We start from the raw sequence: 27,795 nt of genomic DNA, 5'->3' as shown, positions 1-27,795 counted from the left end.
CGCTACTACAATTACTGTCATTTTATGGCTTCAATACATATTTGTGTGGAAGGCTGAATGCAGTAAACACATCAGAGAATATCTTATTACCCAATAACGCACACAGTCAGCTACCTCATTGGCATTATAAAATGGTTATTTTAGGTTCTTGTTGTTGTAAGGAAACTTTATACTTCTTGTTGTTCACTTTATTGGGTCATTTCTGATATGTAAGTTAGAGTGCTATAAGATAAGAGAAAAGAACACAGGATATAAATGCACACATGCGTGCTATTTAACATCTCCCATCTACTAGCACCTAAAAAGTATATAGTTCATAGGTGAGAACTTTAAACAGTTTATGTACACTATTACTTGCTTGAAACATTTCTGAAGTCATTAAAAAAAGTCAAACTGGGAACAAGCAATGATGTACTTAAAATTTCAAGATCAAATATTCTCAGCTTACTGGTTGTCACCTTATTTGATAGGTGTTTTATTTTTAAGAAAAAAAAAAAATTATCCAAAAGTATTTATATCAGCCACATTGTTCACACACCAGCAAAGACAGAAATGCATGCTTTTCCAGGATCCATATTGTTCCTCCACGAGAGGAAACCCCTTGCCTGGTGCTCTAATCCGTAATTTTTTTCGTTTTTTCAACAGAGTAATAATCTGAAACAGACAACCAAACACACACATAGAAGATGCTCTCTGACACCTTCTCCTTCCTCTTTCTCGACAAATGAAGTGGGCCACAAGAAGACCATAAAAGACTTAGGATTTTACATTCCAGTTGTTCTTGAATAGTTTTTACTCCAATAGCCATTTCTCTCACTGTTCAACGCTGCAACCACTTGTTTCACGAACACTCCAGCCTGCACCCTGCTTCCCCAAACCCAGCTTTTCTTACTGGAGTTACTCTGTGTTCTGGGAGGCAGTAGCTCTGCAATCTTGCCACGCTTCATCCAGTAAGGCACAGCCCTGAGCAAAGATACAGGCAAGTACAACTACAGGAGAAAGACTTTGGAAATAATAACAGGACTGACCTTTGAAAAGTTACTACACTTCTTGAAGACACTGTGCCTAACTCTTCTCCATCCTGATCCATTATCCAACACAGGCCAGCTGTGAATTCTGCTTCTAAAGCAGATTCTGCAGATTTCAGTTCTGAAACTTCCTGGGGCTTACAAGGCTTTTTACCTTACAATCTCTTTATCTCTTTTACACCCAATTTACAAAATTATAATTCTCTAATCCCAGAAAATTGTGAAAACAATGGCTCTGGGCATCAACTTTAAAAGCTTGAGGGTGTTTGCTATAGAAGCAGTTTAAATTTCCTCCTCTGTATTTACTTCCAAGCAGGTATGAGTTGGAATATAAAGCAGAGGTTAGGAGTTTCATACGTTACCATTAGTGTGGTATCTCTGCCACTAACTTCTGTTTTGTTAAAAAAATAAAATAAAAAATTGGATTTTATTTTACTAGTGGGATTCCATTACATCTGCTACAAATCTGAGAGCATTTGGGAATGTGCAGACTTTTTCTCTCCCTTAAAAAAAGGTCTTTCTGTACTTTTTGAAATTTCCTGTAGGGTTAAAACAAAATATTCCTAGGAAAATCAACTGAAAAAAATCATATGCATAGCCACATCCTTTATATACATGTAGATGTATCTTAAAAAAACCTCCAACTTTTGACAATGAAGTAGTCAAACTTATTTCAGATTTTCTCAAGACCACATGCTGCATATTTAAGCATTTCCATTTTCACTGACTCAAGGCAAAAACATTTACAAACAGAAGGATGAAAAAAATTAGAAGTGTCTATGTAGGAAATAACTCTTGTAAAGTTTAAAGTAGTAAGTACACAAATACTATAAAACTCAGCCACTCTAAAATGACTGTAGCTGTAACTGATTATAGTAATTAAACATTCCCATTATATGCTTTTATTGAATTTTCTATTTTAAAAAATGTTTCTCAAACTACATTAAAAATGGGCAAAGCACTACACAACACTGCCGTAGTTTTGACACAGTATGTATACACACACATATTACTCACATAAAATGAAAAGTCAAGGAGAATTCTGTTTTCTGAAGTAACTAAAAGACATTTCATTACTTTGTTCTTCTCCTTTCTTCCCTCACTCCCCAATTTTTATCTAGCTAGCCCAAGCAATGCGTCAGATCTTAAATGTGTACTATGACTCTATTTTTTTTCCCTTCATTCAGACATTCTTGGTTTTCACGTCTGTGCTGTGAAACCCATAGCAGCTCTCAGCAGCAGTGGTGTCACACTGAACTGAACTGGTAGACAGGGAATCAAAACTGTTATGGTTAAACAGGTCTATAAGTAAACTGCTTCAACTTACAGAGATTCTTTCCTCAGCAACCATTATTTTTAATGAGGCCAGTTTACTTTTGGAATCTTGGCAAAAAACAGTCATTTACTCTAGTCCTAGAGCAATGACTGCAAACTGGGCAAACATAAAGATTACATGCAATGTAAAATCTGCATGTGCATATCATTACACAAAAAACCCATGATGTGCTGGGAAAGAGGCCTGTCAAGCTATTGTGTTTGTTAATGAAAAGAACAGTTTTATTCCAAACCAGTCTACTGTATCAGATTTGATAGAACAAGTGTTAACTAAACATCATGCTTAAAAGCTTTGATGAGAAAATCTAACACGTTAAACTAAGAAACAGTTCAAGGACAGCAGGAGGCAATTCCAGAACACAGGCGCAATCTATAAAGGCAAACTACCACAGCTTTTTGATGTTAAGTAAGTAGCAATATCACTATACAACAAAGCTTAGAGGCAGACTGTTGTATCAAGTTTAAAAGTTTAATATCTAGGGTCAAAAGCCTCAATTACCTATTCCACTACTACTTAGAGAAGAAATCAATGTTAAAGTATGATTTGCTGAAAGCATTACCTAAATTATCACATTGAGTTTTTCTTATTCCCTTAGCATCTGAATTTTTAGTATTTCAGTTATGATGCATCTCAGACACTCAGACCACCACAAAACATACATGTTTGGACTTCAACAAGGTGGGAGGTCAGAGACACTTACTTTGAAAACATATACATTTCTTAAAACAGGTTATGCCCATTAAATGGCCTAAGAAAAAGGGCAACACTGCAACAGAAGTGGCACTTAGTAAATATGCTGCATAATTAGTGCATTAGCACTTTAAATTCATCCATTTCAGGAGAAAGCATAAAAGTACACATTCAAAAAATACAAAACTAGGGAAAAAAGTCCCTTCTTAAACTAGAGATTTACTATGTTTTTGACTGTCAAACAGGCTACATGACACAAGTTACTAGCTATTTAATAATTTGGTCAGTTAGTGAAAGATGATCGTCTAGTTATTTTTCATGGGTATGTGCTTTCTTTTGTCCATTTATAAAAGACTATAGAAAGTATGACTAAATGATAATTGGAAATGGAGGAAAGATACCTTCTCAAGGCAAAAGAGGAAAAAAACCCCAACTTTATAGTTGTACTTTTTAATCTTTATTTTGAATATGAATAAGGTATCTTTGCACTCGATACAGAAAACCACATGGATTCCTCTATGTATTCTTCTATGCCTGTCCACTCCACAGCTTTTAAGAACATATTGTGACCTTCACTGCTGATGAATCTAAGCTCATTCATTAAGTTAAACAGGGACATAACTCTGCCTATCACCTTACCAAACCAAAAAAAGTTTTGCCAATATCCCTGACTTGGCAATTTTAACACTTTTAACCTTTGTAAATAAAATCTAGAATTAAATCACTTTGCTTTTCAGGAATATTAATCACTATTATCAGGTATTCTAAATTAAACCCTAAAAGTTAGAGCAAATGAATGGGATGGAGGGGACAAATGCCTTCTGTACAAATCTTTATATTATAAATTATCATTGCCTATTTTGAGCAGCCTGGGCTGCAATGCCACCTGGTGGCTTAGAAAAAATAACAGGATTCTGTCTGAACAGTGCTTAATGGCTTGGAAAACATGCAATATTCTATAAAAATACCAAACATGGCAACAATGTTTAAGTTAATAATCTTTATTTCTTATCTAACAAGGCTTGTTTCATTCTGTTGCTCCCGGTGTGCAGTATTTTAAGTTTTAAAGTTCACATGTCCAGATCTAACTTCAGTTGGAATTTTACAATTGTTTTCAATGGTGAGTTGAACTTACCAATGAGTATATTATACTGTAAACAGTTGTACACATACACAGAGTCTAATTCACACAATGCCAAAAGTTGAATTTTTCCCCATTTGAGGAAAAATCAAGTACAGCAGAAGTCTAAAAGGAAGGTTACTGAAATGCTTTGTAAAATTACACTGTATAATTAATTCCATAGTAAGAACGTTTTTATGGTGTGTGTTGGTGACCTTTTATTACCATCAAGTTCACAATGCTGGTGGGCTGCCTTTTAATCCCTCCGCAGACAAAGGCCCTAAATAAACACAGATCCCTTCCTGGGAAAAAGTCCTCTCTGGTTAAATGGTAAGGAAATGAGTAAATCATTAGTAATCTTTAAAGCCAAAGCTATAAACTCAAGTTACCTTAAGTTAAAATGAAAGTGTCCTGCAAGAGTTTCAAAGTTCTGTCACAGATAGAAATCTCCAGCTCTTGACTCCAGACTAGGCGCCAGCTGATAAACAAACAATTTAAGTCAAGAGCTGGAGAATTCCCAGCTTTTTCATTTAATGGCTTTGGCCAAGAGTATTTATTGCCTCCAGTTTTATTCTCACTTAGCTCTAAGAGGAAATTTAAACTCATCATTATCTTAAAGCCCCATATGGGCCACAGTCAGCTCACCTGATAGAGCTCCTTTTACTCTGTGTAAGTTCTACTCCCCACTAGAAGTGATGTAATAGTGTAAACTAATTAAATGTAGTTTTAGGCTGGCTTTTTAATAGGCTAAATAAATTTTGTTCAATATGGTTTATATTCCCACTTGGGGCAGTAATGATTCCAAAAAGTTTAACTTTACAATTTCCATTCTAAACTACTAGTAGTTTACTCCATAAAGGACAATTGAAATAAACAAACAAACAGTTTTTGTAACAAGAGCAGTCAACTGTGTTGAAAATTCTTTACCATAAATTGCTTCAATGGTACCAAAAGGTACAGAGAATTGTGAAAAAGCAGACTGCATAAAAATTCCAAACTTTGAACAAAACATTTCAGGAATGCAAGGACATACAAGTAATTAAAATGTGGTGTTGAGTACTTGTTCTGGTTTTAGAATAGAAACTAGCAAAGCTATAGAGCTGCAAATTAAATATTAACTAAGCATCTGTGGTCAAGCCAAAGTGTTGAATGTGGTGAGCAAGTCCAGCATGGAAAGATTATATCCTAACTCTACCGGAAGACAGCATCATCCTGTGCCTCAGAGGCCACCTTCCTCCTTCTTCTGTTCTAAAAGTATATACTTGGAGGAGGTTAGAGTTATTTAATACAGGTTCTAATGATAATTTAATCTCAGAGATTTTTCAGTCTATCATGATTTAGATTCAGCACTTGCCACCTCATCCCTGGCATCTCCCTCTAATAAAACATATTTGTCCTGTATATTAATAGCTTAGAAACTTTCCACTTAAGAAATAAAATTCACAAGTATCAGATGGAGAACTGTGCTTAGCAAAAAGTCTGACTACCATTCCTAAAGGGTTAATAGAACTCAAACTTGAAACCAGGAGGTTGCATTCCCCTCCCACCCAGCCCCTTTTCCCAAAAAATACTTTCCTAACCTGACTTGGCTGAAAAAGCCAATTAATTGTTCCAGTGTCTGCCAAGACTTCTTATTCCTTTAAAAATGCAGATAGTGTTTGAGACAGCTGGCTATTCCAAACCCAGGTAACACCCCTAGATGTGGAAAGAATGAGTGAACATGAATTATGATTAGTTTTTTAAATGGTTTCATAATGAAACAGACAGACAGGTATCTTAAACCTACTGTATTTCCAGCATATATTATTTAAAAAGGAAAACACGGTGTCTAGATGTCTCTGCTACTCCACCAAGTCTATGGAAGCAGTTTAATGCAAATTGCATTAAAATATGTGGAACTAGTTTTTCTGTCTTTCTTAGGAACTGATAGTACAGATATTATGATGTCATGTAAAACACATACACACACGAAGCAACCACCAAATGACAGACAAGAACCTTTCTGAGCCTGAGCTACTGCAATTTGTACAGAAACTAGTCATTTTAGGTCAAGTTAAGGTCATGGCAAGGCAGAGAAACCCTTATGACAGTTGTAAGCCAAGTATCTAGCTCAGAATTGAGCAGAGAACTGCAGTTAAATCCCTATTTACTTTTCTACATGAGTAAGAGGTCTAAAATATACTACAGTACTAGGGAAAGCAAAGAAAAAGTCCATAAAATTTATTTTGTAACATCTCTGCTCATTAAGAAGCTTATACTAAGAAATTGCTGCTGACTGAGCTGTACATGGAGTCAATGTAAAGAGGAAGGAGAATTTGAAACATTCAGATATTAACTGTTATTAACTAAAACACTAATTCGTATAAAGTTTTATGATTTTACTGTACTGTAATAACATAAGTTACTCTCTTATAATCTCATATTTTAGAAGGAGCATCAGTTATTTATATTTGTCGATAGCATTTCCACTATCATCAATTAAATACACCAGATTTATTGTATGTCTTTCCTGTAACTTCAGATTTAAGCCACAGGATTTATTTTTGGAAAAAATCTCCCATTTGAGTTAACAAGAACCCCTGCTTGTAATGTACTTTGTGCACTTTTGAAAACTGTTCTACAGTGAACATGTACTAAAACATAGGTAAGTGTGAGCCAATATTGACAATTTCTAAATAGTGGGGAAAATTACAGAAGTTTTCACAAATACATGAAAAGTAAAACAAGTATAAAAATATCAGGGACTGTTTTTCTGGGAGCATGTTTACATCTTTCTGGCCAGTGATGACCAGTGGAGACCAGTGATGACCAGTGGGACCAGTGATGAGTGGCATTCCCCAGGGGTTGTTACTGGGACCAGTGCTATTCAACACCTTTGTTGGCAACAGGGACAGGGGGACTGAGTGCACCCTCAGCAAGTTTGCCGACAACACCAAGCTGTGTGGTGTGGTTGACATGCTGGAGGGAAGGGATGTCATCCAGAGGGACCTTGACAGGCTTGAGAGGTTGTGCCACATGAACCTCATGAACTTCAACGATGCCAAGTGCAAAGTCCTGCATGCGAGTCAAGGCAATCCCAAGCACAACTACAGGCTGGGCAGGGAATGCATTGAGAGCAACCCTGAGGAGAAAGACTTGGGGGTGTTGGTTGACAAGAAACTCAACATGGCCCAGCAATGGGCATCTGCAGCCCAGAAAGCCAACCATGTCCTGGGCCACATCAAAAGAAGCATGGACAGCAGGTGGAGGGAGGTGATTCTCCCCCTCTACTCCACTCTTGTGAAACCCCACCTGGAGTACTGCATTTAGTTCAGCTCTGGGGCCCTCAACGTAAGAAGGACCTGTTGGAGCGAATCCTGAGGAGGGCCATGAAGATGATCAGAGGCTGGAGCACCTCTCCTATGAAGACAAGCTGACAGAGTTGGGGTTGTTCAGCCTGGAAAAGAGAAGGTTCCAGGGACACCTTATAGCAGCTTTCTAGTACCTAAAGGGGGCCTACAAGAAAGCTGGAGAGGGACTTTTTACAAGGGCAGGTAGTGATAGGACAAGGGGTAATGGCTTTAAACTGAAAGAGGGTAGATTTAGATTAGATATTAGGACAAAATTCTTCACTACAAGAGTGGTGAGGCACTGGACCAGGTTTCCCAGAGCAGCTGGGAAGCAGTGTTCAAGGCCAGGCTGGATGGGGCTTTGCGCAACCTGGTCTGGTGGAAGGTGTCCCTGCCCATGGCAGGGGGGCTGGAACTAGATTAATTTTAAGGTCCCCTCCAACCCATTCTATGATTCTGTGATTCTATGATTTTCTGTTTATTTGCTTTTGTTTGTTTTTTAAGGAAAAGAAAAATGTTGACAGCCTACGTGCAACACTTAACAAACAGGGCCTTCAGGCCTGAACTGTGATTTCTCCAGCTTAATTTTCCCTCTCCCTAAGTTTAGTTTTGATGCAGTTTATTTAAATACGTAACTGTGGAGTTCTACCTCATCAGAGCAAGTACTTACTCATAGTAACAATTAAATTTGTTGGCTTTCCTAAGAACTGTCTGATTAGGGAGGCAAAGTAATGATGGGCTGCACAAATTAGCTCCAGAGTTCTAAGGGATCAAAGTTGTATTGCCCTCCGAAAAGAGATCCTCAGCTTGGGAACTTCAGATCTACTTGAAGCAACACACACAGGTGACTAAGAGCGGGTAAACACCTTCCTAGTAAAAGCTGTCAGTTCAGGTACATATTCTAAAAAACCTTGGCAATGCTGCAGACAAAGTTCAGTGGTTTCAGCAACCTACATGAGCATTAGGAACAATTAAAACCAAGCCATGCATCAATAAAAGAGACACTCCTTTGCAGCTGCAGTCTATGACAAGTACTTACAGACAAGTACCTTTCAGCTAATAAACTTTCTCCAGTTCTCTTTTCTCCCATAATCCTGAATGTTTTGCCATTGGAAATCCCGGACAACAACTGGAATTTTAAAAATGTGTTTTATTTCATCAGCCAGTGTATAGGATACTCAAGTTGTTAGAGAATATAAGTGACAGAGATTCAGGAACGCTCATTCCCAGCTGCGACCTCATGAGAAACGGCAATATACCTACTAGAGTGGATGAAGGGAGAGGAAAAACGGACATTATTTCTGCTTCAATTAGAGAGTTAGGAAGTGAGAGACAGCATTTAAAGTGAGTTAGTCATTGTTGTGCTGCAGAGACATAAATAGAGTAGTAACGAAACATAACAACTTGCAAAGCCTAAATACACAGTTCTGCTTCAAGGTCATGTTTGGAGGAGATGCTGCTTTGAAAAGAACCATGAAATATTCTAACCCAATACTATTTATTCCATTTCCAAGAAAGGCAGAAAGGAGTATGTCATTGTGCTAAGCTGTATTTCAACAAGGTTAAATAATCTATCCATAAGGTTAGATGCTGAAAATAGCAAACAATAAATCATAAAACATCAAATAATAAATCTGCTATGCTTACTTCCAGGATGAAGGATATTTCCAAATAATTAAAATTGTTAGCTTAAAGCTATAAAGTCCAGCCAAATCATGACCAGGATGTCAGCTCTATGTAGTGCTTTGAAATTCTTGAGTTTCAAAGACAGTAACTCAGTAGTATAAAACAGACAGATTACCCTACAGACACTTAACAGACACTGAGGACATAGCTCTTCAACTTGCACTAAATTCCCATTGAAATGGATGGACTTGAGTAGATGCGTAAGTGTTTAATGCTGCATTGGAGCCTTATAGATGTGCTCTATTAAGGTACTTCTAATAATTATCTTTCCCATGACTTCATGTAGTTTAAATTTCTTGATTCTTAGCAATAAAGGGATACCAGTGAAAATGTTATTAAAGTTTTGATAGTGATTAACTAATCATATGTCTTGTGACATATACTGTTTCTGTAAGCTTCTGTTTCCAGAGTCCAAAGCTAAAAATAGCAGGTTTTAATATATACTAAAGTTTTAGCCTTCAGTGCTTTTAAATGTTAGTGCCAACAAACTAAAAATAAACTAACAAAATTTAAAATGAGCTGTCTCTAAAACATTCAAGATTTGGAATATTTGACCTATGAATTCATAACATGAACTAGGGGAAAAAAAAGCAAGATGGAGAAGACTTTCAAATGCTTCAATGGACTATAATGCCTTATGGTTCAATAAGCTGTTGGTATCTGCCACCATAATTAATTACACTCGTGCTTCCCTTCTGCCTCTTGTTAGTAAAACAGAAGACAAAATACAAAAAAGCAGATTCATTACTTGTTCAACCCATCAGTAACCTGCATGAACTACCTGAAAAAAGAAAACCCTAAAATTATGAGTACACAAGAAGCTGCCAAACCGCATATCCTCTCCCCACTCTGTTTTCCATCGAGTAGCTTTTTCTTCTGAGTAATTCAATAGCAAAAGGAAAAAAAAAGCTATTGTACTTTACTGCCTCTTGCACAATGTGATGAAAGAACTGACTCAGGAACTTGTTTTCTATTTTCAGCTGTATTATTTGGTCTAATAAAAGTGTCTACCTTTCTGTACACAATTTCCCTTCTTTGTATTCTTAAACCACGATGTTAAAGAACACTGGTACTGTGTTACTATGATTAGTACTGAAACATGATAGATATGTATTATTTGTGTGGCAGGAATTTAATTAGCATAATAATGTACACTACTATGGCAAGAATTTACGACTACAAAAAAGCTGAAATTCCTCTGTGGTTCAGCATTCAGAAGCAAGGGAAAACAGCAACTCACACCACTTTTAGACTCCGAGGATTACTGCACCCAAGCAGTAATTTACACACATCCCACAAGAAATGGCAGAGCCATAGGAAATGCCACTCTTAACCACACAGGGTTCCATTTGACTGACAACTGCATTCGGCCTGTCTTTTTCCAATTAAGCTCCATCTGTTTCCTCAGTTGGACTGGTTGGCTTGAGGCCTCTCAACAGAACATCCACTGTATGTTATTGCCCCCACTCCCCCAAAAACCTTTCACTGCCAGAAGCCAGGGGATGCTTCCTCAAAGCATGTCATTGGGTAGGAGCAGGCGAGATGGGTGGGAGTGGATGTGTGGCACACGAGCTTCGGGAGCACCCTGAAAATGCATGGTTTTAGTAACTTTGACACATCCAAGGAAGGGTTAAGTACCTACAAAATAAAATAAAAAGCACCATTTTTCTTTCATTATATAGTCTGACCAAAAAGCTTCTGAAACCAAAATTAAATAGTGTGTTCCCTTCCACTCGCTAACATACACACTCTAAAATAAATAATGGCCAAACTGATTTAAATGAAATTCTGTAGAAGAATTTGTGCTTGGATGAAAATGGCACATTTAAGCCTGAAGCAAAAGTAAAACCGCCAAGTTATAAACCTCTCAAATGAAAGGTTTATAATGGAAATGCCAACAGACCCTTAACTATAGTGGAGCTGTTAGGTGCCAACATATAAATAATTTTAGTTTTTGTGGTCACTTACGATAAATTAGATACAGTGCAAGTGGAAACAGTAGGGTTCTGATTCAGTAAACAGTAATGGCCAAGAGTGCATGTTTGGATTTTTAGACAAGTATAGCATAGATCTGATGCTGGCACTGAATTGGAGTCTATAAGGGACATTTGGACTTTTTAAAGTAGTAAGCAAGCCATATTCTGAATTCTTGAGGGCTTGTAAAATAAAAACTCCTTAACAAGCTTTGCTGCCTACTGTTTCAGTCTTTTAAGAATCCTTTAACCCAGTTGCCAAAAAATGCTCTGTTCAATATTGGTATAATTGTCTACCAAGGAAAACAACATACTAAGTAAGTGTACATAGTTAATTTAGTGTTAAGAATTGCTAAACATACTAATACAGCGGGAAAAAAGTGCCAGTGACCAAACAGTAACAGATTAATCATCTTCTTTATTTAGGTGTGCCAGCAGCTGCTCCAGTAACACAAATGCCTTCCTATAGTCCAGTTTGTTCTAGCACAGGAATGATGCATTTAGGTGATTGGGTATGTTCATTTTGGCCCTGGGAGGCATTTATTGCATTGTTTCACAGCAGTCAAGCCCCCCCCCCGCCCCGCCTCAGCATGGCATGTTGAGGCAGTGATGGATGCTATTAGTGCTCTCTGCAGGAACTTCCATCTTGGACAGGGTGGGAGCCCTCCGAGGCAGCCAGGATTCAGGCTAAGGCTGCTAAGAGGATGCTCCATCTCAGGAAACTCTCCTGCTTGCCAAATTCACATCAGCTTCTCATTTAGTGCTTCCGCTACAAAACCTTCCCGCTGCCCCAGCATCACCCCTAACTCCCCACTAATAAAAATTCTAAGATGAGTTATCTGCAAAAACGGGAAAGCTATACACACTCCTAGTTTACTCTAACTAGAGCTCTACTACGACAATGTTTCATGTGCAGATAATGCCACCAAAATTTCCTCTCTCCAAATGTCCTCCAACTTTTAGAAGAGAGGAAATCTCTATTCTTCCAGCATACTCAACGTAAAATGCCTTACTCAAGACAAAAAGCATTTAGCTGCTCTCAAATACTGCTTTCAGACTACTAGCAATTGTAGCAACTCTGGGAGGTAGTTTAATTGGAAAAATGTTGGACAGCAGAAATCAATGAAGTTTGAAAAGCTAACTATGTATAGTCATATACCTGTACAAATTATCTACGTTACCTTTATATTGATTTCTGAAGTCATAATTTTAAGCGTAACAAAGAAAAGTAACACAAATTAAACAGAAGTAGTACACTCCTCAGCCAGAGCTAAAAGTCAATTTGACTTTCTCTGTACTCCCACTGGTAAATATACTAAAAGCCACAAGCCCCCCCTCCCCATCTTACTGCAGACAAATTTAACATTCTTCCACAATTCAGAATAAATAAAATACAACTGCTTACAGAACCAGGAACAGAAACTGAAGGGTCAGCATTAGGGTGACACTTCCATGCATAATACTGTTCCTGTCAAGCCATTCTTTAATGCTTCTTATGAACAGATACAGGTTTAAGCTGTCTAAGGTCTAGGAAATTCCACACACTGTGTCCCGGCAAAACTATAGGAATGAAAATAACTAAATTTTAAGGGTTAAAGTTGTAGGTGAAATACAGTGCAGCAAGTCACTTTTGTTTTCACTTCAAGTCCTATGTTGTGCTTGGCATGAAATGAACTGTACTTAAAAACTCTTCAGCTCTGGAACTGCATGACTCTTCTCCATCCTCTGCATTTCAGTAGATCGAAGCAGTGAGCCAACAGGACTAAATACTGTTGGACAAACTGAAAGGTGAATGTTTACATAGTTTGTGCGCTCACAGCTGGATTCTAAATGCTTATCAACAGTAAAAGGCAATACTGTTTCCCTCAAACTTTTATTTAATCATATAAATCATGGTTTTTCAAAGTGTGGTTGGAGAATTAGGAAATCCTGATATTTCTGCATGCTTTCTGTGGATTAACCAAGGAGCGGCTCTGCTAAGGACAAAAACTCAAGCTACTGAATTGTCTCACAGTGGGCAATACTACAGTAAACACTATAAATATCAAGATTTTTTCAGGTATTTATTTAAGGTGCAGAGGGAATACTGCTCCCTTTTTTTATTAACACAACTTAAGAGACTTGTAAAAACATAAAGATGTCCTCCACTACAAGAAAATTTTCTTCAATGAACCAGTGACTGAGACTGGCTCCAGATCATCAAATAATACTGTCACACATAAATCCCATCCTTATCCAGCTCATCACTATGACTTTAGAAAGGAAACACAAGTAACCCAGAATACCAGCATCATCCAGATGGAGGTCAATAGAAGATCTGCTTTCATTCCTGCTGATCCTGGATTCAGCCACTTAGGGGATCAACAATTTACTTTCAAAGGCCTGCACTGCAAGACAAGGGCAGTTGTCCCTGCCTGCAAAGTTCCCCCCATCTGGATTGGTGTTTTCTACTCCTTTAAAATTGTTTAAGTATTTAATGGGCCTACAAAGGAGTCTTCTTCAACACAGAGTAGTTTCAACAAATATGTTCTAAGACTTTGGTTCAGGTACTTAAGATGTTAATGTTTCTTCTCATGTGTCTAGTCTAAGATCTGAAGAGCTCCCTTGCTGAATAAGTGACAAAATAAAATATGTAATTCTAAGTCTTCAAAGTTTTCAGAGGTCTAATCCATTTAAGTAAGTCAGCTTTCTCTGGACTTTTCTTTTTTTTAAACAGGAGTTGCACCCACTGAAAAAGTCTTGTTTAAGGCAACACTGAATTGCAAGTACAACTGCTTTCCATTAAGATTCAGAGTAAGTTGCATTTTCTCCAGTGGCACCTCCAATGCTTGTAGCTGATGGGAACTGTCCCCACACCAACGGCTGCTGTGTGGGCACAGTGTACTCCGAGTTCCACTCTGTGCTGTGCCTTCCAGTTTGTACCTCCTGCTCTGGTGTGCGTGGTGCTGGGCTCAGTGCTGCTGACATGTGAGCCGTCCACATTTAGCATAGTACAGAATTAGGACTCGGAAAGAGTCAGGGCTTTTTTAAGGTCTGGTGCTTATCATCCCTACTGTCCCAAGCACAGGAGTCACGCTAGGTTTTTTGACTACATGAAAAATACACACTTTGAACAAAAGGCTCCATTTAAAGAGCAAATAGAGAGAAAAAGAAGCCTATGAGCATTTAAAACCAAAACAAACTTTGTAGAAAGTTTCAAAGTCATCATTGCATTCCAGAAGTGTTTCCAAACACCACCTGCAACTCCTTAAATTTAAAAGTACTCTAGAAGAAGCAATCAAAATTTAAAAAATTAAATTAAATAAATTCTTATTCCCTAGAACTTACAACAGGCAGAAATCTGAAGATCATTCTTATTCCGTGTGTCTCAGAATACTTGACAGGATGAGCCAGATACTAGCATTAAAGTAACCACAAGCAAACAGAGCAGCTATTAGGAATGTGGTAACAGCTCACATACAGCCATGGATATTAGAACCAGTTTTACTGAGAAAAGGAATGTTGGCTCTAATTCTTTTCAAAGAGTGCCACTGGGATTTTTAACTTCCATCTGGACAGTTTTCCTTTAACTGTTTTTGAACACCATGTGTGAGAATACAACAGAATGGTAGACATTAGAGATGGAAAAGACCTATTAGATCATGTAGCCATCCTTCTGCCAGTTAAAGATTCTTCCCTACAGAATAGTTCCTAGCGCTTTGCCCAGTACAGTTTAAAGCATGTCGAGATAATTGGCTTCAGCCATTGCCTTTGGAAAATTATTCCACAGTGTATGAAGAATGTCATTAGGAAGTTTTTCCTGGTAGACACAGCATGCATTTTTCTTTCCTTAATAATTTCCAGCCTATTATTCCTGGTTATATCCCATTGGGCCAGCCTGAGTAACTCATCTTTACACCTTTGAATAAATGGAGACAGGTATGTTTCCCCATACATGGGTCACTAGTTGGCCAGACAACACACAATTTTATAGCCAAAATATACACTATACTTCAATAAAATCAGTCATTCCACCCTTTTAGTTATTGTAGGATAATAATTTCCACCTCAGTGAAAGTTTATTTATCATTTTTAGATTATACTCTCAACGAATCTGCTTATTCTTCCTTGCCTTCTGCTACCTTCTGCATTCTCCATTAAAAAAAAGCATAATAGACTCACAGAAGAAAAATACCCTTGCAAGTCAGCACACCAGTAAATGTACTATCTAAGTACATTCTGCAACAGCAGCTGCTATCAACATTGTGATTTGTGCACAGGGTTTATACTCCCTCCCTCCCCAGTGTCAAAATACACCTTTTTGCCAACTGTAACATTTTCATAATCTTCATTCCTTTCCAATTTCTCTCCAACAAAACAGGACAATTAAACTAGCTTTATTACTTACAAATACTTAACAATACTTACAAAACGTAAGTATTGTTAGTTTAAAGCATAAGTTACTAACTAGAAATCAGAAGCTTTTCAAGCATCTCAGATTTCAAAGTATTTCTTTGTCCTCATTCCAGCTTCCTTAAATCAGTTCACCTGATTCTTCCCTTTTTCATTATCAGTTACTTCCTATGCTACTTTTACCTCATTTAGATTTCAAAGTAACTCAGTAAAATTTGTCATACTATCTTTAACATTAAGGTTGTACATCATCATTTCTACTACCCTCCCTGGATCACAAACATTGCAAAAAATGGGTATGATCAGATGCACTCAGAAAAAATGTGAACAGAGAAATTAAGAAACATGTCAGGAAAGAAAAGATTAAGCAAGACATCAGAGACTAAGGAAAAGCAGAAGAAGTAGTGAGGTGAAAATGCTGTGGTTGGTATCAGGAGCACAAAGAATATTGTGGCCACTCTGAGTACACACACTCAAGCTTCAAAAATATAAAGCATAAAAGCATGAATTTGGTCAGAATTATTAGTTTTAATTCACAAACCTGCTTTGTCTTGACAATGTTTCAAGGATCCTAACAAATACTCAAATCAAAGCAATAGCAGGCCAAAAAGACAGAACCAAGCAAAGCCTCTATACCATTGAATACAGGAGATTCCTTATTTCATGCCTTCTGTTTATTAAAGAAGTACATAATCTTTCAAATTAAAAATGTTGAATCAATCAACTAACTCTTTGATGAAGTCGTAAGATTGCATTTCTCTAAAAATGCACAAAGCTAAGGAAACAAAGCAGACAAAAACCTAGGAAAGCCAGTAAAAAGTAGCTCTATGAAGGCTCTCCAACAGAGAGGTCTATTAAACAAGTTTTATTCTGGCAAATGTATCGATGATGCTTCCTTATTACAACAGAACTTACAAACTATGATGTAATGTTTGAACCACTCATTACTAATTTTTATTATTTAGTCTAGTCCTGAAATATCTTCCAAATCATCTTTGCAAGTATCAATGTCCACAGACATAGTCTTAACTCTTCTGCAGGGCACTGTCCTCCACTTCCCTTGGAAAAGACACTGCATTAAACCTTCAACATTCAAGTAAGAGAAATGTATTCACCAATTATTCTGTTTGGCCTATTTAATCTCTGCTAGCAGTCTGGTCATGCCATTGAAATACATTCACTTTTCCAGTCTTAAAGCTGTCCTCTTTTTTTTTTTTTTAAAAAAAAAACCAAACAAAACTGGAGTCATGAAATATATTGGTCTTTGAAAGGGAATAAAATAAAAGATCTCCACAGTACTTCTTAACATTCTTTTTCTTTGCTCCATATTAAGTACAGATCCAGCCATACAGGGAACAAGTCCGCAATTCACCCTTCAAGGACTCGCATTTTACATTAACAGAGAGCTGAAATCTCAATTTGTCAGTGTTATTACTAATACTCTTTCCATCACTTAATGGTTAGCTTGAGCTTATGGAAGTAGTACTGTAAGATTAAAGTTTGAAATGACAGCTGGAATAGAAACTCCAGCCTTTTCTAACCAGCTCCAACCCATGGATCCTCCAAAAATTTTTTCATTCTACCGTTTATTATTTTAGCATGACTACAGATGTCTACATGACAGCTGTTATTAACAATTAGCAGCCTGAATTTTTTATTGACAACTATCTTGACTGAAGTAGACAGTTTCTACTTGTTTCATTATCAGATCTAAAGAACCATACTTACAAAAGAATTGAAAACAGTTTATCTGTACCTCCAAAAACAGAAAAGCAAATCAAGCTGTCACATCTTTTTACGAAGTTTCAGCAGAATGCTCTACAATGTATTTTGAGCAGAAGAGGAGCTGATATAATTTCAAGAGTCAGTGGAAGGGAAAAACAGTTGAAAAAGTAGTACCTGAATGCTTACAATAAAGAATGCATCACATCAGAAATAAAAAAAACAACCACTTTGTCCACTGCACTTTAGACAACGCATATTTTCTATTGTACTGAAATTAGAAGTTTCATTTTTTTATAATATAAATATACTACAAAATAAAGTACTGAATTAAAAAGGGGAAAACGTTAAAGCAGCATCAGTGAAACCACTAGTAAAGTTTGCTCTGAATTTTAAGGTAAGAATCTGTATCATACTTTCAGTGAAATCAGTGGGAGGGCAAACTCAACACAGTTCTTAAAGGATAAATTTAGATCCCTTACTCTGCCAGTTGTGTCTTTGGTGCCAACAGAAGTTAGTTTTAAATACACTCCTGTGATAATGTACGCTTTAAAAGCCTTTTATACATACAAAGGTGCAGAATCTCATCTTCTCAGAAATTTACTCCCCTAGATTAAGAAAAAAATAAAATTAAATACACACAGATCTTGAAGATGTTTCCTCATTTGTCATATGCTCACAAAGAGCTGACAAACCAGGACAGCACTGGGAACTGTGACACAACTTTCTCGTGTGGTCCTCACAAGAGATCCTAATCCCAGGGTAAAGCGATTGCTATCTCTAAACAGCATTAGCAGCATAATCTGCATGCAACTACTGGGATGAGAGGTATTTTCCAAAGTCAGTTAATACAAAATAACACAATAGTAACTTGGTGCATGAACTTCCACTTAATGGGTCCTGACTGTAAGCTGCAAGTAAATGCTGTAGGCCGATCAAGAAGAAGATGGCACTACTACCTTGGCACACAGGCTCATCTGAAAATGACGAAGGGAAAGAATCTTTCAGGGGTAACATTGCAAACAAGCCACTAAAATCTGGCACTAATGCTAGGCCTTAAAATACTTCTTCTGCAATGTCAGGACAGGATTAAAATCACTGCTGTTTTTTCATAAGGTTCACAGACCAAGCAATTTTCAAAATATTATTTAGTTTGTGAAATAACTTGCCCACAGTGCATATGAACATTACCTTCCACCAGGCAACACCCAAATACCTAAAAACACAAGTGGAACTGTCTGCCAATAACAGCTAGTAAACAGACACAACTAAAGACGACAGTTCAGGCATGCTGCTTTCTCTTCCTCCTCATTGCATCCCACAAACGCCCTCCCTCACACTCCCTGCCAAGTCTACTGCGTCGCACAGAAACAGAGCAATGCCTGCCAATTTCTGGAAAGCTGAGCATACTTCTCCATTTAGTGTTCTGTCTGAAGGCCAACAAAGCAGTCAGGACGTACAAAAATCCCCCAAAGACTTTCTGTGTCAGGTCTTGACAGATGGAAAGAACCAAGCATAATGTTAAAGCTTTTCCAACATTAACTTCTCCGCATTCCTAGCAACTGCCCACTTTAAATGTGATTTGTACAGAACCTGTGGCATTCACAAACATTATGCATTAGAAAGCTGAGGTCTCAATTCTTTCCCTCTCCTTCAGAATAACACCCAATCTGTAACTCACACTAAACACCAAATAATTTTGTATTTGGATAAACCACTAACACCAAAAGAGCCATTTGTATTCAGACTAGTCAACTGTATGTTATCATATCAACCCAGCCTGGGCATTACCATTTTCTCAAGGAACAAAGCCCCCAAAACAGCTAGGGTTGTTTTGGAATCAAACTTCTTTTTCTTTCTTTCTTTGTAGTTACAGCATAGTCATCCTTAGTATAAAAGCTAACAGGTAAAAACAAATTACAGACATTTCTAAAAGGTAAATAATTCCCTCGGGTAAACAACATATTTGGGGGAAAGAGATTGAAGACAACCACATACGAGATGTCAGAACTGCCCAACTGATAAGTAGAAGGCCATTCTGTGTTTAGAAAAGGATCAGATAGCTATATAATCCACCCACAATGTGCCTGGGTGGCCTGACAAGTTATCTGACTTTATTAGGGTTAATATTTTGGCTGGGAAGCAAGAATCTTGTCTTCCCCACTATATTCTTCAATATCACCTGTCTGGGTCTTCCTACTTTCTGTTCACGTTAGAATCCGGTGAAAATCTTGGCTACTAGCGTGTGGCCAAATCTTCCCTTAGTTTTCAGTTGAAAATTAAAAAGATGGTTAGTTTTTGCTCCTCACCCACACTCTCCCTCATGATCTGAAATTCAGGTTATGCTCTATCTAGCACCTTTTATAAACTCTGTAAGGCCAAATTCTTTCCTACCCCTTGCATTTTTATTCTCTTTCAGGTATAACTACCTGAATTACCTCATTAAAGACAGGATAATAAAGAATTCTCATGACGCCACTTACCTTAATTTTTAGAGCTGATTGTAAAAACCCCAAGATTTTCCCACACAAAATGGGTTTTCCTCACCTTCTAGGGGTTTTAGAGAATTCAACAATAGTAATAGTCAGCTACGGTTTTGTTTTCAAAGTGTTAATTTTACACTTCTGCTCTCCTCTGTCCACAAAATGGAAGACTTCCCTGCTCTATGTTATTTCTTACAAGAGACAAAATACTCAGAGATCAATAGTTAGCAACTTCAAGAATAGACAAACATCACCCGCATTCTTCAGCTGCATGAAACCAGAGGAAAGCTCCTTGACAATGAAATCCCTTATTCTCCCCTTCATTCTCTCCTTTTTAATTAATGAAAAAGCAGCAGAACTGCTTCCTGGTAACCAGTCTTTCCCAAACAGAAAGAAATGGATGACAACTGAAGAGATGTGACTACCTGCACAAAATCAAAACTTTATAAAAGAAATTAAATTAAAAGGATCACCATACCATACCATGTGAAGGCTCAGTTTCTCCAGGTCTAACACAAAAGCATATTCCTAAACCATAACGATATTCCTAAAATAACATACATTTATTTAATGTAATGGAACAAAAAACCCCACCCCTGTACATATAGGAAAGAAAAGCAACTTGTACCAACAAGGGTACAAACTCATGGCTGAGATTGCAAAGATACAACTTGTCCAATATGAGGGAAACTGTTAATGAAGACTTACCTCCAGAAACTGGGGCATCCATGAAAACAGCTCCCATTTTTTCAACTGCTTTGGCTAATTCTTTTGAAACAGCAGGGTCTATAGTACTGGAATCTATTAGCAATGAGCCCTTCTTCACTTTCCTAAAATAAAGATTATTATTATTAGTACTACTACTACTACTATTATTATTATTAACAACTGTTTGTTGCACAAGACATCTACAACTATTACCATGGCACCGGCTTTCTTCAGCATGAGAAAAGTTGACACTTTCCAGTACACTAATGAACACAAAGTTTTAAACTACTGAGCAAGATCTGATCAGTATGTGACTTCTGAATATGTATACTGCAGTTTTGAGTTACTCAAAACTCAATAAACCCTGAACACAAAAAAGAATGTTCTTCTAAACACTATTATAAAAAAATTATACAAAAAGGGTGCACTAGGAAAAACTGCCATCATGTAAGCCTGAGCAGTATACCATATATAGATTATCTAAGATGTGTTCTAAGCAACTGAACTAAATGTTGATACAGACAAAAATTTCGTGTATAACAACACAATTTCTGCATAAAGACCATACCTAACACCACAAAAGCCCACTGAAGATCTAGAGCAAAGCATGGAGAAAAATGTTAAGTTTTCCCAATGACAGTAAATTTAGGCAGAAGAATTCTATCCTGAACTGTAGAACACAATATTCTATAAATATTATATATAAAAATAAAATAGGCATTTAAAAAATGCAATTAAAAAAAATTTAATCCCCTCAACAATAAAGAATTGTTCATGCTTTTATTCATCTTTCCATTCAATTGCATTGTGATTTCATGTCCACTGGACCAGCAAACACCATGAAATCAAACAACGTGATTTCTCAGTCATAAAAAGGTGATTAATTAAAAGCTACACATGAAAGCTGAAAAGCTTCACTGCACCTTGCGTGCTGTTGGTGGTACAGTGAATTTCACTGAATCTAATTACCTAGGTGGCTGGAAATAGTCTCTCAATATATACATACGGTTGTGAACCCCACTGTAGCTCCAGACTCAAACTGCCACATACACAGACCTTGCCCTTTTTCACAGGAGAGATGTGCTGCTGCAGTTGAACACATGCAAACACAAACCAGCGTGGCAGACACAGTACTGCAGCTTCTCCCCTGATGTTCAGAACAAGGAGCAGTAGCCCAGGCTCCTTGGTAACACAGCAGGATGACTAAGTTAATCCTTAAACACTCCAAAGCATCAATGTTTTCTTCAGTAAAGGTTAAAAAGCTTCAGAAAATGATCCAAGTCAAACTGGTCACCAAGGACTAGGTCACTCAGAGCAACAATTAACCTCTACTGTCAAATTACACTTCCTTCTCTTGAATAGGAGGCTGAGAAACTGCAGCAGCACAGGACTGCCCTCCAGATCCTGTCCCTTGCAGAATTTTCCACATATAGATACTCAAAAGATTAACTGGCTGTATTATATCGGTAAGTGCTGCCAACTGGTCTTCAAAGCACTGCCATCCTGGATATAATTCTCCCGCAGCTGTTTGCCCAGCTTTGTGGGACTGATCTCATTACCTTTCTTCCCTGAAGGGTCTAAGCTACAGATACTTAGATCTGCTCAGTCCTACTTTGTGAGGAATTAAAACTACAGACAGTAAGGGAAGGAAGCAACTATTATTTCCTATATTGCAAGAATAGAAATCCCTCTCCTCTATTTCATTTTCTTATCACTGCACCTAAATATTGCCTACAATCGATACCTAAAAAAGGTATCGAGTCTAGACAATCTACTGCACTTTTGTCTTCTGTATGTTTCTTCCTTTACATTATTAACCTGGATAGCAGTAAGATCCTACATGATCCTCAGAGGTATTGAGTAGCCTTAGTCAGCCTGTCAGGACCAGCGCACACGTGGCTAGAAGAGCCTTTTAAAATACTGTTTATTTTTTAATTGGGCAAGTCCAAAACCTCTGAGTATTAGAATTCTGTGAATTACAGATTTTAGGCTCAGTGGATATCCCTCTGCAAAAGGCAAAAACCACTGTTACACATTAAACAAACTCTTCAGATATTTTCTTGTGTAATAAACAGACAGTAAGCAGAAATCAATAAAGTCTTGTCAGCTTTTCTATGTTAATGCACTTTAATACCTTGAGACACAACGCTATCTCTTCAGAATATTTCATTTACAGGATTTCAAATTAAAGAAAAAACTATTTAAGCAAATAATTGTTGCCAGCAAATATTCTAGTTATACTTGTCTGTAGTACATTACAGTAAAAGAAACATTTAACTGAGAAGGCAGATAAGTCAGTTAAGTTGCCTCAAATTCACAAAGATTATTATTCTACTGAAAATAAGATAAAGAGTTTAGCCAAAAGCCATTCAAAAGCAAGCACAGTTTAAGAGCTCACATAATTAGCCATATCAATAGTGAAAAAACAGAGGAAAACATCAGGTGCACGCACAGCAACAGTTACAGCAACAGTGATCATTTGACAAGCAACATGGCCTTGAATAGGAGTGGGAACTCTCCAAACTACAAAAAATTCTTACTTTAGAATTCCATTTGCTCCTGTGTAAACTTCTTTTGCATTGGGACTAGAAGGCAGCATGGTAATAATTCTGTCTGCTCTTTCTGCTACATCTGCTGGGGAATCCATTACCTTTTAAAGAAAAAAAAATCAAAATTATCTAAGCTTACACTTCCTGAAAAGAGATGTCAGACACATTTCCAGAGTTTGTTTTCAATATTCACAGGTCACTGGTCACAACTAAGCCAGGTAAAAATTCAGAACACAAGAAAAACTGCCTCCCTAATGGAAACGTTGATTAAATGGATTCAGTAACAGAAAAATTCAAAAAAATTAAAAGGATGTCCTCTCACAGAAGTTCCTCCAGAACATCCATCAGTGGGGATGCTTGCATCCCATCAACCCATTCATGAATCTGCAATTTGCTATAAACCATGCACCTATACGAAATATTGCTCTAACATTTCTAAGGAGGGACAACATAAAGGATTACAAAAATTTCACTATTTTTTCTTGTCTTCTAATATAGCACTGGAAGAGAGGAAGACTGAGGAAAAAAGAAAAAATTGACTCAATGCACCTCTGAGCTTCACCTTAAAAAAAATTAATCAGATTAACCGATGCTTCTCACAATATTATGGTTGACATTTTTAAAAAGGAAAATTATCAGCTCAAGCATTCTTCACCAAAAAGAGCTGAACAAGCTTCAAAATATATTGTTAGGTATTGGTTGTTCAATAAACTCACCTAACTTTAAAGGTATATTACCTTCCACAGCTCATTTTCAGAGGCAGGCAGTATGGTATTTAAGATACACAGCAATGAAATATTGATGGCTAAAGTAGTTAGTTTTATCCAGAAGGCATCTGCCACCAAGATTTTTGTCCAATGCTAGTTTTAAGTAATTAATTTATTTTTAAAATGCTTTGTTACTACATTCATAGCTCAGGGAAAACAGCAACAAAAAAATACAGTTTATTCTTTTATCTTTAGCCCATGAGGATCAAATCTGATTTCACTCATTCCGGTAGTTTTACTGAAAGGAATTAGGTTCCCAGCAGGAAGTAAGATGAGCAGAAAATAAATTTTGTTTGTGGATATTTACCATATATGCGATATATGTTTTCCAGTTATTGTTGCTGAATGATGAAGAGTAACTTCAATATTACAATGTTCTGTTCTGCTAAATATATTATATGCCTTGGGGTTTTAAACTTCAAGAAATGTCTTAAGCAAACTTTTATATTTATTTTTTACATACAAATTACATATATATAGAATTTCCATATCAAATGGCTTTAGGGTTAAAAAAAAAGCAGTTTAACAGCTACCTGAAAATTTGGTTCCTTTCCATAATGTAGACAAATCAACAAACTGAGGGCCTCATTTCACCATTCCTTAACTATTCATAACTACAGGTATTTGTTTCCATTTTTGTTATGTTTGATACTGAAGTCCCTTATGCAAATATATTCTCTTTTTATATACAACACATTTTTAAGGTCTCAGCATCAAAGTACACACTTGTAAGAAATGCTGAATAACATCTTGAAGGACTTCTGGGATACAGCACAAGAAACTTCTTGATTTCTATTTGACTTACAGATAAAAAAAGGGAAGACTATATATATTTAGTAAACAAAGCTCTCAAAAAGTAAAGAAACACATAGATGTGACTTAGAAATATGTAGGTTTTGTTCAGAAAGAATAAGTTAATACTACACAAAACATCTGGTATACCACACAATTATAAAAGGAAACGTACCCTAGTCTAAAGAACAAAGGTTAGGAGGAATAAATGAGGCAATTACAAGCAGAAAAACTTCTACATTTGTTTAGTTAATTTTATGACTTGCTTCCCTGGAGACCAGAGAGCCTAGCTCTTTATACAGGAGTACGACACCTTTGTCTTTAGGTCCGAGTATCTCTGGCTCAGTTCAGTCCCAATTTTTATTAATAGAGGAGGAGAGAAGTGTGTAATTGGAACCTGAATTTATATACATCTTCTTATTTGAAGCGATTATCTCCAGTATTCTTAGAGGTTTGCAAGTTATCAGCTGAAGACTCTGGCCCACACAAAAACTACATCAGCTGGCTATGTAGATGGGGTACAGCTTGTTTTTGGTTACGGATTTAAACAATTCTTAAGCAACACAGATATATAGAAGACATAGTAGTCATCTACACAGAAATGAATTTATTCCATCCATGTCTTTCAAAATACTAACATGCCTTTTACATGAAGAAAATTAGATTAAAAACATACACAGACTGGGACAATACTTCCACAACCATACAAAGGAAAATCATGTTGCTACCTTGAAGTAAGTAGCAAAACCAGTGGGAATTAAAGTGGGAATTGTCATTCTTGGCTTTTTGGTGCTGTTAATAAATATGATTAATAATTCCAGAAGAAACCCACCTACCTGATTCAACAAGCAGCACACAAAACTTTTTTATTTATTTGGGATTTCCTGTCTCAGAAATAAAGTTGCATTATTTGAAAGCTATTAGGAAACATTAAAGCATTGGAAATCATTAAGAATGTGTGTGTAACTTTAAAAAAACATACCAAATACTAATTGCTGATTACTAACAGACCATCTCAGAGTAGCAGCCCACCAAGTTCCATACATGTTCTTATACCTGCCAGTTCAAGTGAACTTTTGCAGTATGCAACTGGAAAGGGGAGACTTTTCTTCATATTGGTCATTGGTTTATGTCCTTCAATATGTGCATCTGCTTATATTTTTTCCAAAATGCTTCCCTATTTTTTCTTTATATTTACAGTAAGTCAATTAATAGTTCTGCTTGCCTGAAATAGCATTCTTACTGAATACACTGAAGAAAGCTCTATTTTCATGCTGCTTTATACATCAGAAGACTACAGTAACACTCTCAAACTTCGAATCTGAGATAAGATTCAAAGATAGGTAAACTGATGCAAAGTAACTGTGTGACACGCACACCCTGCTGTGTGAGAAAGAAAGTGGTAACTGTGAGGAAGCGGAAAGACAGTACAGTGTGGAGACAGCCTGCTTGCTCACAGCACTATTTAGTATTCTCCCTTGTTTGTAGCCTTGCAACTTTCTCCAAGTTTCACCCCAAGTGGTTCCATATGCTTCTCTCTGCCAGTTTTCTCCTTACTATTCACCATCAGCAGGCAGGTGGCTGCCTCCTGACCTATACTACCTCCCAGTTTTCCACTTCAGAGGCTTCAGAAAGTGGAGTCACAGAATATGCAGACTTATGAACAAACATCCTTCATCCTCCATATACCTTGGTAGTAGCACTGACTTTAAACAGTGGACATTTGACAACATTTACTGTCTCCTGGGGGGCATCTTTTCACCTCTGTAACACTCCTGAGGGTTTAACCTTACCAGCCAGACCAAAGAGAAAGCAGCCCTTGGAGTCCAATGTTCCTTCTACAGCAGTTTCTACAAGGCCCCCTGGACCCACAAGTTTCCAACTCCTGAAAAAAATGTTGGGGTAGGATTTACGCCTACAGATCAAGAAGAGGAAGTTATGTTCACATATTTTCTGCAAGTGTGTTTTGTTTGTATTTAAGCCTACCTATGTATTCTCTTAGTGATTTACGAACGTAAAACATACTTTTGGCTTTATTTTTAAAAGCATTACAGTTCACCTTTAACATCACACGTTAAGTCTTGCAGTGGATGACAAGGATTCTATTACTATGGCAGTAAGCTATTCAAATGAGCAGCCACAGCAAAGAGATCCCACTGCAGCATATGAATTAAAAATACAACCAATTGTTCAAAACAGATTTCCTTTCCATTTGCCCAGACTCTTACTCAGGACAGGTCTGGTTCATGCCTGAGGGTCTCAGCTGCTTTAACAAAATAAAACCAGTAGCTAGGATAAGGAGCCGAGAAGCTTACTTTCCCGCTGAATGCCGGGATTCTGTAATTATTCAAGGGGAGCTGCAATTAATTATCAACAGGTGCACTTTATAATTTTATCTTTCAGGAATCTTGATATTACCTCATTATTTAGAACAGCTGCAATTAGCTCCAACAGTTAAGACTTCCAAGTTAAGACAGTTCCTCTGTCTACCTACAATTTCCTTACGACAGCTGGAAAATTCCCCATCCTCTACACTGTCACATCAGAGTATTATTTTTGCATTGGTTTCTCCTTACTTAAGTACATTTTTTTGTTTCAGTGTTTTATGCACCTACCCAGCCACTCACAACTACCTAAGCTGCTATAGCTTTGAAGTGTGTCAAAAACATTCAAATACATTTCAGACACTTAGAAATGACCCATCAGCAACTGAATTGGGTTTCTGGATCTATTAACAGATCAACAAAAGCAACAGCACTGACTGGAACAGGGCCAAGATTTTGCAGGGTATACAGCAGGAAGGTAAACCTCCTTAATGTGATCAATTTCCTTCCCTCCTTTTTCCTTTTTTCCTTCCTCTTCTCTCACCATAACCTTCCTCACCTCCAAGAGAATAAGCACTTATATAATTAGATTTTTCCCCTGCCCCTGAGGACTGCACCTTGAAGCAGCAGGAAAGCTCATATGTCCCTATAACCCTTACAGCTATGCCAGCAGGAATTTTTAACTAGGGTCATTTAACCTGAAAAGGTCAAAGTAGGAACCAGATGAAAAGCAGTGCACTGGCCATCTAGACCTGAGGGAGGAAGCAGGAGAAAGAAGAAGGTGAAAGAACAGGCCATCAACCTCCTCTCATAAAAACGGGGGGGAAAACCAACTAGAGAAGCCCAACAAGGTAGAATACTGGCTAACAGCATGAAAACTACTTAGGGTAGAATCA

At 37.2% G+C, this 27,795-nt stretch overlaps 1 protein-coding gene across 1 annotated transcript in view; it reads right to left on the bottom strand.

The window, feature by feature from the left end:
• Positions 1-27,795, bottom strand: part of HIBADH (3-hydroxyisobutyrate dehydrogenase) — an 84,902-nt gene that overhangs the window by 48,238 nt on the left and 8,869 nt on the right. Inside the window, exons 3-4 of the mRNA XM_055708856.1 lie at positions 23,008-23,117; positions 20,468-20,589 (exon numbers count right to left, since the gene is read on the bottom strand). Coding sequence (XP_055564831.1) covers positions 20,468-20,589; positions 23,008-23,117 — 232 coding nt within the window. The remainder of the gene's footprint in view (positions 1-20,467; positions 20,590-23,007; positions 23,118-27,795) is intronic.

Source organism: Falco cherrug, chromosome 4, assembly GCF_023634085.1.
Source record: "Falco cherrug isolate bFalChe1 chromosome 4, bFalChe1.pri, whole genome shotgun sequence".
Lineage (NCBI taxonomy): Eukaryota > Metazoa > Chordata > Aves > Falconiformes > Falconidae > Falco > Falco cherrug.
This window is presented reverse-complemented; position numbering and strand designations above follow the sequence as displayed.